This window comes from Adiantum capillus-veneris, chromosome 5, assembly GCF_014529385.1.
Source record: "Adiantum capillus-veneris isolate H3 chromosome 5, ASM1452938v2, whole genome shotgun sequence".
NCBI classification, from domain to species: Eukaryota; Viridiplantae; Streptophyta; class Polypodiopsida; order Polypodiales; family Pteridaceae; genus Adiantum; species Adiantum capillus-veneris.
The window spans coordinates 11,867,774-11,880,306 of NC_140935.1; the positions used below are offsets into that span (position 1 = coordinate 11,867,774).

At 45.2% G+C, this 12,533-nt stretch overlaps 1 protein-coding gene across 1 annotated transcript in view; it reads right to left on the reverse strand.

The window, feature by feature from the left end:
- Positions 1-12,307, reverse strand: part of ACBP4 (acyl-CoA binding protein 4) — a 60,368-nt gene extending 48,061 nt beyond the window's left edge. The window contains exons 1-4 of the mRNA XM_086511984.1: positions 12,030-12,307; positions 11,548-11,618; positions 10,935-10,998; positions 10,812-10,865 (exon numbers count right to left, since the gene is read on the reverse strand). Coding sequence (XP_086368110.1) covers positions 10,812-10,865; positions 10,935-10,998; positions 11,548-11,618; positions 12,030-12,173 — 333 coding nt within the window. The 5' untranslated portion in view covers positions 12,174-12,307. The remainder of the gene's footprint in view (positions 1-10,811; positions 10,866-10,934; positions 10,999-11,547; positions 11,619-12,029) is intronic.
- Between the last annotated feature and the right edge of the window lie 226 nt (positions 12,308-12,533).

The following is a 12,533-nucleotide window of genomic DNA, read 5'->3' on the forward strand; positions in this document are numbered from 1 at the left end:
CTTTGTCTAGTGAAGCTAACCTCATTGCAGATTCGATCAATACGAAGAACCGATCTTGGCTCTCGAGTCAAGGTCCAAAGAACCTCCAAAGGAAGTATTATGTGTTCGAATGATTAGTCAGCACGCATTGTTCGAGTGTTTAATTCGTGATGCTTTCTTGTATTTTAGTCACCGTCCTTATGTGATCCCTTTTCATAGGCATGACATTTGGTACGATGAACACGATTCACTCATGAATGAGCACTGATGTATGCAGATTACTCACGAAAAGATAAAATGTTTGCATTCAAGGAATTCATATTCCATGTTTCTTCCTTGGCATGACACAATATCCGAAAGAGCACAGAAGGATTGAGCATCAAGCATAGGCATTTCCATTATATTTGCCACATTTGATTGATTTAGATCATAAAGTCAAGATTCGACCCCATTGTTTCCGTGTGTTTGATGGACGGTTTGACACTCCGTCTCTATGTTCATCTCCATTGCATGTAGAGTTTTTTCGAAGGAATAGTATTTTTCCAATCACTTTACATGGAATGGGTATGTTCATGTTTTTGTGTTGGAAGTGGTTTCAGGAATTTTCGTCCTCCGAGATTCTTGAGAAGGTAGAAGCATGACTATAGACGAAGTTGAAGCATTGAAGGAGCCACAGATGACTTTGTGTCGCTTTCGGCGCGGCCCAAAGAAGCAAGCGTTGCAGATCTTTATGAAGTTCAAGTATCGCATGACCCACGCATCAGAGTGGGCTGGCGAAGAGTCCTTTCCACGATTCCAGACGCTGTTTGCGATCTCCCTCGATGCCATACAGTTCGGTACCAGTACCTCACTTTGAAAAGGAGGGGATGTCACGTGCACATCTAACCCTATGTGTACGTAGACAAGCTACTTCATGACATGGGTTCAGTTCAATTCAGCCAGCCTAGCTTAGGAAGTGTTCTGGCACTTTTGTGAGTCTGTTCGCAAACCGTGCATGTACAAACACTTAGAGTAGATGCATATCCTTTGGTTGCACACAGTATGATCATCAGATTTCCATCAGAACCCATCAAGACCATTTTTGCAGGTGCATATTGCAATTCCATTGCGACAGAACCAAGAATAGCACAAGCGTTTTCAGTTTTCAGCGTGTAGACACCGTACCATAGCCCCCGAACCTCGCAGATCTCACCTTCCCGCAGTAGATCCTCGCCGCACGGTCCGATCAGCGAGCGTTTGCAATTCAGCCCGGAAAACGCAGATTTCAGCATCTACATTTCCAGTGTGTCATCGTCGCATCATCCCCATCAACATCGTCACCGACATAGAGTCAGAATTCAGCAGATAAAGATTTGCAGATTTCAGCCATTAACATTTTCAGATTTCAGCCCGTCTCGTCATCGTCGTCGACATCATCACCAAGTCCAAGCATTGTAGAGATTTGTGCAATCAATAGTAGACCGCTCTCGCCATAGAGAGTGGGGCCTTTGGAGAAGGGTTTGACAACATTCTGGTGTTGTATTCTTCTCTCTCTATCTCTCAGTCTCAGCACCTTCATTCACAATGTTGACCACTTTGTTTGTGTCCATTGCACTCTCTCACTAAAGGAACGGAAGGCTCTCCCTTCCGTAAGTAAAAGGAACCCTTGCGCACAGTTTGGAGCACTCATCTTGAGCAAAGTTCAACATTCACTTCCGCTGCACCTTACAAATCTTGACTTGGAGTGTCCAAGTGTGTTACATAGGAGGCCTAGCGTTTCCAGCCAACAGAAGCAGATAACGTTTTGGGACTCCCTTCCCTTAGCGTTTTCAAGTAGCAGATTTAGCCAAGCGTTTCATCAACAGAGTCAACCTAGCGTTTTGCTACAACAGATCAGCCTGGCGTTTTCAATTTGCAGATTCAGCCTAGCGTTTGCAGATTCCGGCGTCAGATCAACCCAGCACATCAATGTTTTCAATTTTCAGCACTTAGACACCGCAGATTTAGCCATTAGCCTCGCATATCTCACCTACCAGCAGCAGATCCTCGCCGTACCGTCGAATCAGCCAACATTTTCAGATTCAGCCCGCTGTCCGCAGATTTCAGCATCTGCGTTTTCAACGCATCGTCATCGCGTTCGCCGTCCTCGCCGACACAGTTTCAGAGATCAGCACAAAGTCAGCAGTTAGCAAATTTCAACTTTTCAACCCTAGCGTTTTCAAATTTCAGCCCGTCCTCGTCGTCGTTGTAAGGTGCAGCGGAATGAATGTTGTACTTTGCTCAAGATGAGTGCTCCGAACTGTGCTCAAGGTTCCTTTTTCTTATGGAAGGGAGAGCCTTCCGTTCTTTAATGAGAGAGTGCAGTGGACACAAACAAAGTGAATGGACACTGTGCATGAAGGTGCATGAGATTGAGAGATAGAGAGAGAAGAGATATGACACCAGAGACGTTGTAAAACCCTCCTCCGAAGGCCCCACTCTCGTTGGCGAGAGTGGTCTACTATTGATTGCACAATCTGGTACAAGAGTGGATGGATGCTAACCGATGCAAGTCTAATGGCTGTGTCGATGTCGATAGTGGTGACGACGGACCGAGTCTATGGCTGAAAACTGAGTGTTCCGATAACCTGTTGTACTGCTATTCAAAAATGCCAAGGGTGGCTAATTCCTGCTGCAAAGACGGTGCCTTCCTGCTGTGAATCAGCGCCCTTCTGCTGCCTTGAAAACGTTGCAGTTGCTGGCCCCTTTAGACTCCAAAAACGTTGACACTCCTAGTCTTAAAACACTGATTTGTTGCCTCTTTATCGCTGGCTATAGGGCTGAAAATGCAGGCTGAAAAACGCTCTGTGTTGAGGGCTGGAAACGCTGCACAGTCTGGCTGAAAAACGCTGGCAGGCTGAGGCTAGATGCTGAAAACGCCAGGGGGATTGTTGTGTAGAACGCTTGTCTTGCTCTTTCCCCCACCAAGGGGGGAGTCTTGCTTGAGAGAGAGAGGGAGAACCTGCTGCCCTTGGCCTGTGTTCTCCTTGCTCTTCTGCCAAATAGTGCTAGCCTAGGTTTGCTTATATATTATCTTACCTGATTTGCCCTACTCAATTCCCAACAAAAGTCACTTAAAATAAGAAGTGAAAAATGTCAAAAATAGGGAAAATAGGTTTAATGCACTGGAAAATGCTCTTGATGGATTATGTTGGATTCTTATGGTAATGTTGATGATCATGCTGTGTGCAACCAGAGGATATGCATTGGGCATGCACGGTCTGTGAACAGACTCACAAAAGTGCCAGAACACTTCTTAAGCTAGATTGACTGGACTGACTGAACCCTTGTCATGCTGTAGCTTGTCCACGGACACATAGGGTTGGATGTGTCACGTAACATCCCTTCCTTTTTAAAGTGAGGTACTGATACTGAGCTGCATAGCTTCCTTGTAGTCTGCCAACAACTTTGGATAATCTTTGAAAAACTCTTCGTCAACCCACACTGCTTCGTGGGTTCCTCGATCCTTGAACTTCAAAAAGTATTGTCTCACTTACTTCTTCGAACCATGTCGAAACCGATGCAACAACACTTGCTCCTGACTTCAGCTTCATCAATGATCTCCGGTTCTTCTTCTTCCGAAATGTCCTTGGAGGTGTTCCCTAAAACACTTTCAACCAAGAAACATGAAAAACGTTGTGCATTGACCATGAGTTAGACAACTGCAATTTCATTGAAACCTCATTTATCTTTTTAATGATTGGAAATGGACCATACATCCGAAAAGACAACTTGAGACACTTCTTTCCAACTTGCTTAATACGTTGCTTCATGATTCTTAAATACACCCAATCCCCTTCCTTGATCGAAACATCCCGACGATGCTTATTAGCCTACCGTGAATAAGATTCCTAAGCCTTGCTTAGCCGAAGCTTCACACTCTCAGAAATCTTATCCAATGACTGACTTTCAGCATTGGCATCAGGCATTTGACTGACCGAGCGAGTCAAAAGTGACTGGAACGGACGGCCAAAAGCTGCCTCATACGGAGTTCGACCAATGACAGAGGAAAAAGAGTCATTCAAAATAGCATGAACCAATGGGAGATAGAAGCTCCCAGTGAGACTGTTGATCATGCATGATGACTTTAAAACATCAAAAGCCAATTGATCGTAAATCTCTATCTGACCATGTGACTGTGGATGAAAAGCAAATGAAAAATTCAGCTTAGTGCCAAAATTTTCAAAGAGTGCGCGCCAAAAATTGGACGTGAACTTAATATCCCTATCTGAAACAATCGATTTTGGCAAACCACAGAGGGGGTAGCAATGCTTAATGAACAACCGTGCTACATCTTGTGCAGTGACTGTGGCTTTACAAGGAATCAACATGCAAAACTTGTTGAAACGATCAACAATTGTCAAACATTGAGTGTTCCTTGAATGCAAACTTGGTGGAAGGTTAGTCACAAAATCCATGGAAATATCTTGAAAAGGTTCATCGGGAATAGGCAGCGGAAGCAAGAGGCCTTGCTGCTTACCTCGAGGAGCTTTTACCTTTTGACATATAGTGCACTGTGTGACATAACAAAACACGTTCTTTCGCATTTTAGGCCAATAAAAATTTCCAAAGTCGTGTTCATTCCCCTGTGCCCACCCATGAGAGAATCATCTGCATCATGCAATATGGTTGGCCTGAGAGAGGGCAACACACATAGACGTTGACGAAAGTACAAACCATCACGAATGAGATAGTTGCTTGACCCTTCGGAAGCAAGAGCCTGCACCCAATGCTCACCAAACTCGGAATCCACATACTGATTCTTCATGCTATCGAAAGATACACCCTGAATAGAAAATGAGGACCTTGACTCAAGAGCCAAAATCTGTCCTTTGCGACTCAACGCATCTGCAACAGGGTTAGCTTTTCCAGGCACATACTCAATCAAACCTCCAAATTGCTCAAAAATTTGTGACCATCGTGCCTGGCGATCACTCCAGTGTGCACTAGACATAGACTGGAGCAACTTGAGGACTTGATGATCTATGCGAACTGTAAACTCTCTACCATAAAGAAAATGCTTCCAATGCTTAAGAGAGTGAATGACAAACAAAAGTTCTTTATCATAAACTGAATAATTCTTTTCGGCACCATTGAGCTTCCGGCTAAGGAAAGCTACAAGACGACCATGCTGCTGAAGTACAGCACCTATGGCGACATTGCTCGCATCCGTCCATACCTCAAAGGGATCATCCCAAGAGGCAAGGATAAGACACGGTGCTTCTGTCACTGCAACCTTGAGAGCTACGAAAGCCTCAATGGCTGCTTCGGGCAAGTCTACGCACTGACGGCGATTCTTTACTCCTCTCAAAACATCAGTCATAGGTGCGGCAATGCGTGCAAATTTCTCTATGTGAGAACTATATGCTTGATATAAACCAAGAAAAGAACGCACATCATATGCAGTTTTGGGCAAATCCCAATTACGAACCTGTTCCACCTTCAGAATCTAGCTTGACGCCTTCTGCAGATGTCACGTGACACATCCCAACCCTATGTGTCCGTGGACAAGCTACACCACAGCAGGGTTCAGTCAGTCCAGTCAATCTAGATTTAGCAGTGGTCTGGCACTTTTGTGAGTCTATTCGTAGACCGTGCATGCCCAGTCACTAAGTGTAGATGCATATCCTATGGTTGCACACAACATGATCATCAATATTCCCTTCAGAATCCATCAAATTCAGTCAGGGGAATTTTCCAGTGCATTTAGCCTATTTTCCCTATTTTTTGTTATTTTCACTTATTATTTTTAAGTGACTTTCCAACAAAAGTAGGTAGCGCAATTTTGCTAAGTTAATATATAAGCAAACCCAAGTTAGCACTTTCTGGCAGAAGAGGCAGCAGGAGCTTTCCGCTCAACAGGCAACTTCTCAACACACCCATCAAGGACCATCAAGACCCCTTGGCGTTTTTGGAGATCCCATCCTCGCATACCTCCAAGACCTGGCGTTTTCCAGCATTGCTTGATCGCCAGCCCCACCAGCATTACCTAGCGACTGCAGATCCCCATCATCGCTGGCAATCCCAGCTTTTGCTAGCGTTTTCCAAATCAGCCCCATCAGCGTTTTTGGAATTCTGTCCCAGATCAGCCTAGCGTTTTTGGCTAGCAACAAGAAGGCAGTAGCGTTTTTCATTTGCAGAATCCCGGCGACGGAAAGACCAATTTCAGCCCCTAGCGTTTTTGGTTGCAGATCAGTCCCGACGTTTTGCACCTTCATCGCGACGGAAAGTCAAGGACCATTAGCGTTTTCAGTTTTCAGCAGTTAGACATCGCATATCAAGTCCCAAACCTCGTAGATCTCACCTTCCCGCAGCAATTCCTCGCCGCACGGTCAGTTTCCGCAAGGTTTACAGTTTCAGCCCGGAAAACGCAGATTTCAACATCTGCGTTTTCAGCGCGTCGTTGTCGCATCGTCGCCATCGACATCGTCATCGACAAAAGAGTCAGAATTCAGCAGATAGAACATTCGCAGATTTCAGCCCATAGCGTTTTTGGACAGCAGTAGAAAGATTGCAGATTTCAGCCCTTAGGTCGACTTCGTCATACCCGTCGTCGTCGTCAACATAGCCTAGACTTGCATCAGTCTCATGCATCACCATTGTACCAGATTGTGCAATCATAAGTAGACCACTCTCGCCGACGAGAGTGGGGCCTTCGGAGGAGGGTTTTACAAGTGTCGTATCTCTCTTCTCTCGATATCTCTCAGTCTCATACACTTTCACGCACAGTGTCCATTCACTTTGTTTATGATCATAGCATTCTCTCAATAAGAACGGAAGGCTCTCCCTTCCATAAGAACTAAAAGGAACCTTGAGTACAGTTCGGAGCACTCATCTTGAGCAAAGCGCAAACAATCATTTTGCCGCACCTAACATTGGTATCAGAGCTTTGGCAGTGTTCTGTATCACTCAAGGAAAGAACCACAAAAATCACAAGAATTTTTTTTGCTTGTTGCGGTCGCACGAACCCAAGTTCGCTTGGGCGTGTTGATTCTTAATCGTGTTTTTGAAGAGTGACAGGAATCCCAGGAAAGAAGAGCTTGTCTAACCTCCCCTTGTGTCTCTTTTCACTCATTGAGAGCAGACCGTGCACTTAGCGGCTGGCCAATCGATGTGAGGTGGGAAAAAGCAACCTTGGTGTGAGCGCAAGGCCGCCAAGGGGTGCGCCCACGGAAAGGAGTAGAACTCGGGTGAAGAGAAGATCCTTCTCAAACACAGATTGCAAGCGAAAGGAAACCTCAAGAACCTCGAGAACCCAAGTTCCTCGTGAACTTAAGAACTCAAGACCCTCAAGAACCCAAGTTCCTCGTGAACTTAAGAACCCAAGACCACAAGAACCCCAAGAACCCACGACTTCAGAATGGTCATCACTCGAAGCGGGATGGATACTTTGCTTGGAGGTGATGAGCATGAGAGAGGCGAAGAAGAATTTTCCCCACCAGGAGGTTTTTCCGACCCTCCCCCTTCCACATCTACGACAAGGATTGCACCAACTCCTATGGAGGCTTTCGACAAGAGGATGATGGACAAGAAGTTAGAAGACAAAGCAAGAGATGCCGAACGAGAAGCAGAAAAAGCCTACAAAGAAGACATGGCAGCCATAGAGAACCAGTACCAAGAAAGAATGGCAGCCATAGCGCGTGAAAGCGAGCAAGCACGCTTGGAAGCCAAAGCAAGAGAAGCAGAATTTGATCGAGAGAACAAAGCAAGACAAGTAGAATTTGATCGCGAGACCAAAGCCCTCAAAGAAAAGAGCGACCACCACAACAAAGAGTTTTGGCGACTCTGTTCTCAAGTTCAGGCACGGATGCAAGAGATTTGGGGAAAGGAGACTCTCTCAATCTCTTCTTCTCCAAAGCATGACACACAGGATTTGGCCGGCCGCTAAGTGCACGGTCCGCTCTCAGTGAGTGAAAAGAGGCACAAGGGCAGGCAAGACAAGCCCTTCTTTCTTGGGATTCCTGTCACTCTTCAAAAACACGACTAGGAATCGACACGCCCAAGTGAACTTGGGTTCGTGCGACCTCAACAAGCAAAAAAAATCAGTGGTTCTTGTGGTTCTTTCCTTGAGTGATACAGAACACTGCCAAAGCTCTGATACCAATGTAAGGTGCAACGGAATGAATGTTGTACTTTGCTCAAGATGAGTGCTCCGAACTGTGCTCAAGGTTCCTTTTTCTTATGGAAGGGAGAGCCTTCCGTTCTTTAATGAGAGAGTGCAGTGGACACAAACAAAGTGTATGGACACTGTGCGTGAAGGTGCATGAGACAGAGAGATAGAGAGAGAAGAGAATACGACACCAGAGACGACGTAAAACCCTCCTCCGAAGGCCACACTCTCGTTGGCGAGTGGTCTACTATTGATTGCACAATCTGGTACAAGAGTGGATGCATGCTAACTGATGCAAGTCTAATGGCTATGTCGATGTCGACACTGGTGACGACGGACAGAGTCTATGGCTAAAAACTAAGTGTTCCAATAACCTGTTGTACTGTTATCCAAAAACGCAAGGGTGGCTGATTCCTGCTGCAAAGACGGTGCCTTACTGCTGTAAATCAGCACCCTTCTGCTGCCTTTAAAACGCTGCAGTTGCTGGCCCCTTTAGACTCCAAAAACGCTGATGCTCCTGGTCTTAAAACGCTGATTTGCTGCCTCTTTTATCGCTGCTGAAAATGCAGGCTGAAAAGCGCTATGTGTTGAGGGCTGGAAACGCTGCACAGTCTGGCTGAAAAACGCTGGCAGGCTAAGGCTATGGCGATGAGGCTAGATGCTGAAAACGCCAGGGGGATTGTTGTGTAGAACGCTCGTCTTGCTCTTTCCCCCACCAAGGGGGGAGTCTTGCTTTTGAGATGCCCTTGGCCTATGTTCTCCTTACCCAATTTGCCCTACTCAGTTCCCAACAAAAGTCACTTAAAATAATAAGTGAAAAATGTCAAAAATAGGAAAAATAGGTTTAATGCACTGGAAAATGCTCTCGATGGATTCTGTTGGATTCTGATGGTAATGCTGATGATCATGCTGTGTGCAACAAGAGGATATGCATCTACTCTAAGTGCTACTCTAAGTGCTTGGGCATGCACGGTCTGCGAACAGACTCACAAAAGTGCCAGAACACTTCCTATTCTAGACTAACTGGACTGACTAAACCCTTGTCATGTTGTAGCTTGTCCACGGACACATAGGGTTGGATGTGTCACGTGACAGTCGTCATCGTTGTCGTCAACATCGCCGGCAAGTCCATTGCATCTAGACCATTGTACCAGATTTATGCAATCTATAACATACACCTCTCTCGCCATAGAGAGGGGGGCCCTTGGAGGAGGGTTTGAGAACCGTTTGGTGTCGTATTCTTCTCTCTCTCTCTCTCTCTCTCTCTCTCTCTCTCTCTCTCTCTCTCTCAGCACCTTCATTCACAGTAGCATTCACTTTGTTTGTGATCATTGCACTCTCTCACTAAAGGAACGGAAGGCTCTCCCTTCCGTAAGTAAAAGGAACCCTTGAGCAAAGTTCGGAGCACTCATCTTGAGCAAGATCAACATTCACTTCCGCTGCACCTTAAATTCTTGCTAGCCTCATGAGCCTATAAAAGCAACATGGGCACCCCACTCTCATCAGATTGGCCAATGCTAGGAGAAGAGACTCTGTCGCATGTGTTCGTGACAAGTTTGCACACGGAGGTTGTTTTCTGTGTCTGGATCAATAGATGATGATTGTACACTCCTACTTCTCAAAGATACTTATTGAAGATCAAGAATATCTTCTCTAGATACTAGAGGTTCCCATTCATTATCGACTATACAAGTGGCCTCAGACCACTTGTAGGGTGTAAGCGTTAGGACTATGGCCTTCGGCCTAGACTTCTCCAACCTCCATAGGCATAATCGCTTGTACAATCAGCAGTCTAGTCATCTTGTGAGCATGTGAGGGCACATGGCCTAGCACACATGGCATGGTGAGTTGCACAAGAGTCTAAAGCTATTCCTGGTCACCCCCATTTGCAACACCCCACTTTTTATCCTTTGTATCCAGACATTGTACTAGATTCCACCATGTTGTAACGTTGTGGTCTCATAGGTCATTTTGGCCTTATGAAGACGTTAATAGAGCATTTCATTTCATCATCTCTCTCTCTCTCTCTCTCTCTCTCTCTCTCTCTCTCTCTCTCTCTCTCTCTCTCTCTCTCTCTCAAAAATGTCCTATCTCCTTCTATTTCAAACATCCCTCTAGAATCTTAAAAGGAGTCTTGTTTTCGTTGACATTGAAGTGGAAGGCTCTTCAGACTTCTCCCAAAGACTCTCGTGGTTGATCATGGCAAATTGTGTGTGACTTGATCTCTTAAACCGAAGCTTTTACTTGAATCTCATGCCCTTCGCCGGACATCGAGGCATCCAACCCTTTTTCATGGCGACCGAGACCACCTTTCATTGGTCCACACTTTGCAAGGATCTAGAAGTTTGTACCTTCCTGAAGTCAAGTACCATCGCGGCAAATCATCCAACTTACTTCAACCACTTTCCATTTCCACTTGCCCATGGGAAAGCATGGCATTTAATATCATCTATGATTTGCTTACTAGAAAAGAGCTACAAACAGACATAGGTGATAAAATAGGTAATTGGATTTTGCTTCGCTTAAGAAATTCAGACTCAAAAGCTGAAGGGCAAAGAAAGACTTTATCAAATGCAGGTACAAAGATTCTATGGGGAGAGTTCCTTTGTGTTGCCATGATTAAATTCTTATACAAACCCTATCTTTTAAGCCGATTAAACCTTAGGAGGGTTTAGATACAAAACTCGGGACATTAGTGGGATACCTTCATTTCTGGCTCTGGATCTTGGACTTTGGATAGCCAAGCTGGATCCTCCTCCTGTGAAAGAGCAAGAGCAGTATGAGCTGTGAAGGAAAGTCACAAGTATCTAGCAAACAAGATTCACACCTCTAGTATTTTTACAAAAAGCCTCATCGCCTCAACTGAAACCATATCCCCTAGTGCATGCCAGCTGCATGGACGTCAAATAAAAATAAAAAGGTGGGTTAAAACAGTGTCAACGTATTAGTCAAAGTATTGTCAATTCTTTGCATAACAGATCAGCACAGAGTATTTGACCATGGAGGCCATTGCAGAAAAAACAATATAAGAGTGCATCCCTTTTTTTTTATCAAAGCAAAACTTTGCATTTACTCAAACGGAAAGTGGAGCTCTAATAATGGATAGAGTCACCGAGGGTTTGTATGTAATTAGCACTATTGATACTAGCTGTGGGTGATTCCTTGTTAACAAGTAGCTCAGCTTGCTAGGAACACTTAGTTCAAGTGGGTAGCGACACTTTCCTTCTCATCAGTTTCAAAAAGGCTTTAAATATGCAAGCTACTTAGAGTCATTTTCCCTGCATTGCTTACATTCATGTGTGTTTCTTACTTTGTGTTCATGATGCATCAAAATGCTATATTCCCAACACATTGTACATATGGCAATTCGGATCAAAGGACTGCAAAGGCCTGCTTGGAAATCAGTCTTGACTACTATAGCAGATATAGGTGTGACTGACCTCTTCCACCTTTCTCCATCAAGTGTATTCCATGATTGAGGCTTTGGAGCTTTACAAGGTCCGACAGTTGCCTGAAACAAAAGACAGTCCTGCTTAAGCTATATTGTACTCTGATAAGGATATTCAAGGATGACTGAAGATTAATGGATCTATAATCTTATGTCCAAGCAGATCTGCACCAATAGGAGCAAGTAAATTGTCCTAAAATAAACTTGCAGCACAGCTTAACTGGCATGTGATTTTCTCTACAAACAGCTTAAACAGGGAAGATCGGATCTGAAAAGACAATATCACATTGTGTGTGCCGTGATCTTCAAATTGCATGGTACCCCCTTCATCCATAGAGAAATGCTCATCTTGTGCAAGCTTCCGTGGTTTCTTGCTCACGGACAATGATGGCTGAATTAGCGTTAATGTACATATTGGGAGCAAAAATGCAGCATAGGTGCAGAAAAAGGGGAGCTGCTAGAGGGAAAACGCACCTGTTGATAGAGAGCGTAGAGGATGAAGCTGGTTTCGTCAGAGAAGCGGGGAGGAAGCGATGAAGAGGATGCCTGAGTACCAAATCCAGCATAAGCAGCCGCGGCCCAGAAGCGGTTCGGGTACGAAGGGCCGCTCCTCGCCATGGATGCTCCTCCTCCTCCTCCGCCTGCTCCTCTTCTCTGCGTTGCAAGGAACTTCAATGAGGGGAGGTGGTGCCCACGCCTGTGAGGACAATCGCTCTCAATGCTATTCCTTGGAACGTGAGAACACTCGCTAGTTCGGAGCTTGTTTACTAAAGAAAAAGAAATGTAGCAACGCCTAACCTATATACATGTGGCCCAAGTCGTATGTCTACCAGCTGGGAGACATTCGGAAAAAAAAAAGGGGGAATGGAACCATACACCAAGAGAGGATGAGCAAGTGCGGGCGAGGCGACGAGCAGACTAGCACGATGCACGCAGAGATTGAGGGTGACGGGCACAGGTTGAGAGCGTAGAGCAATA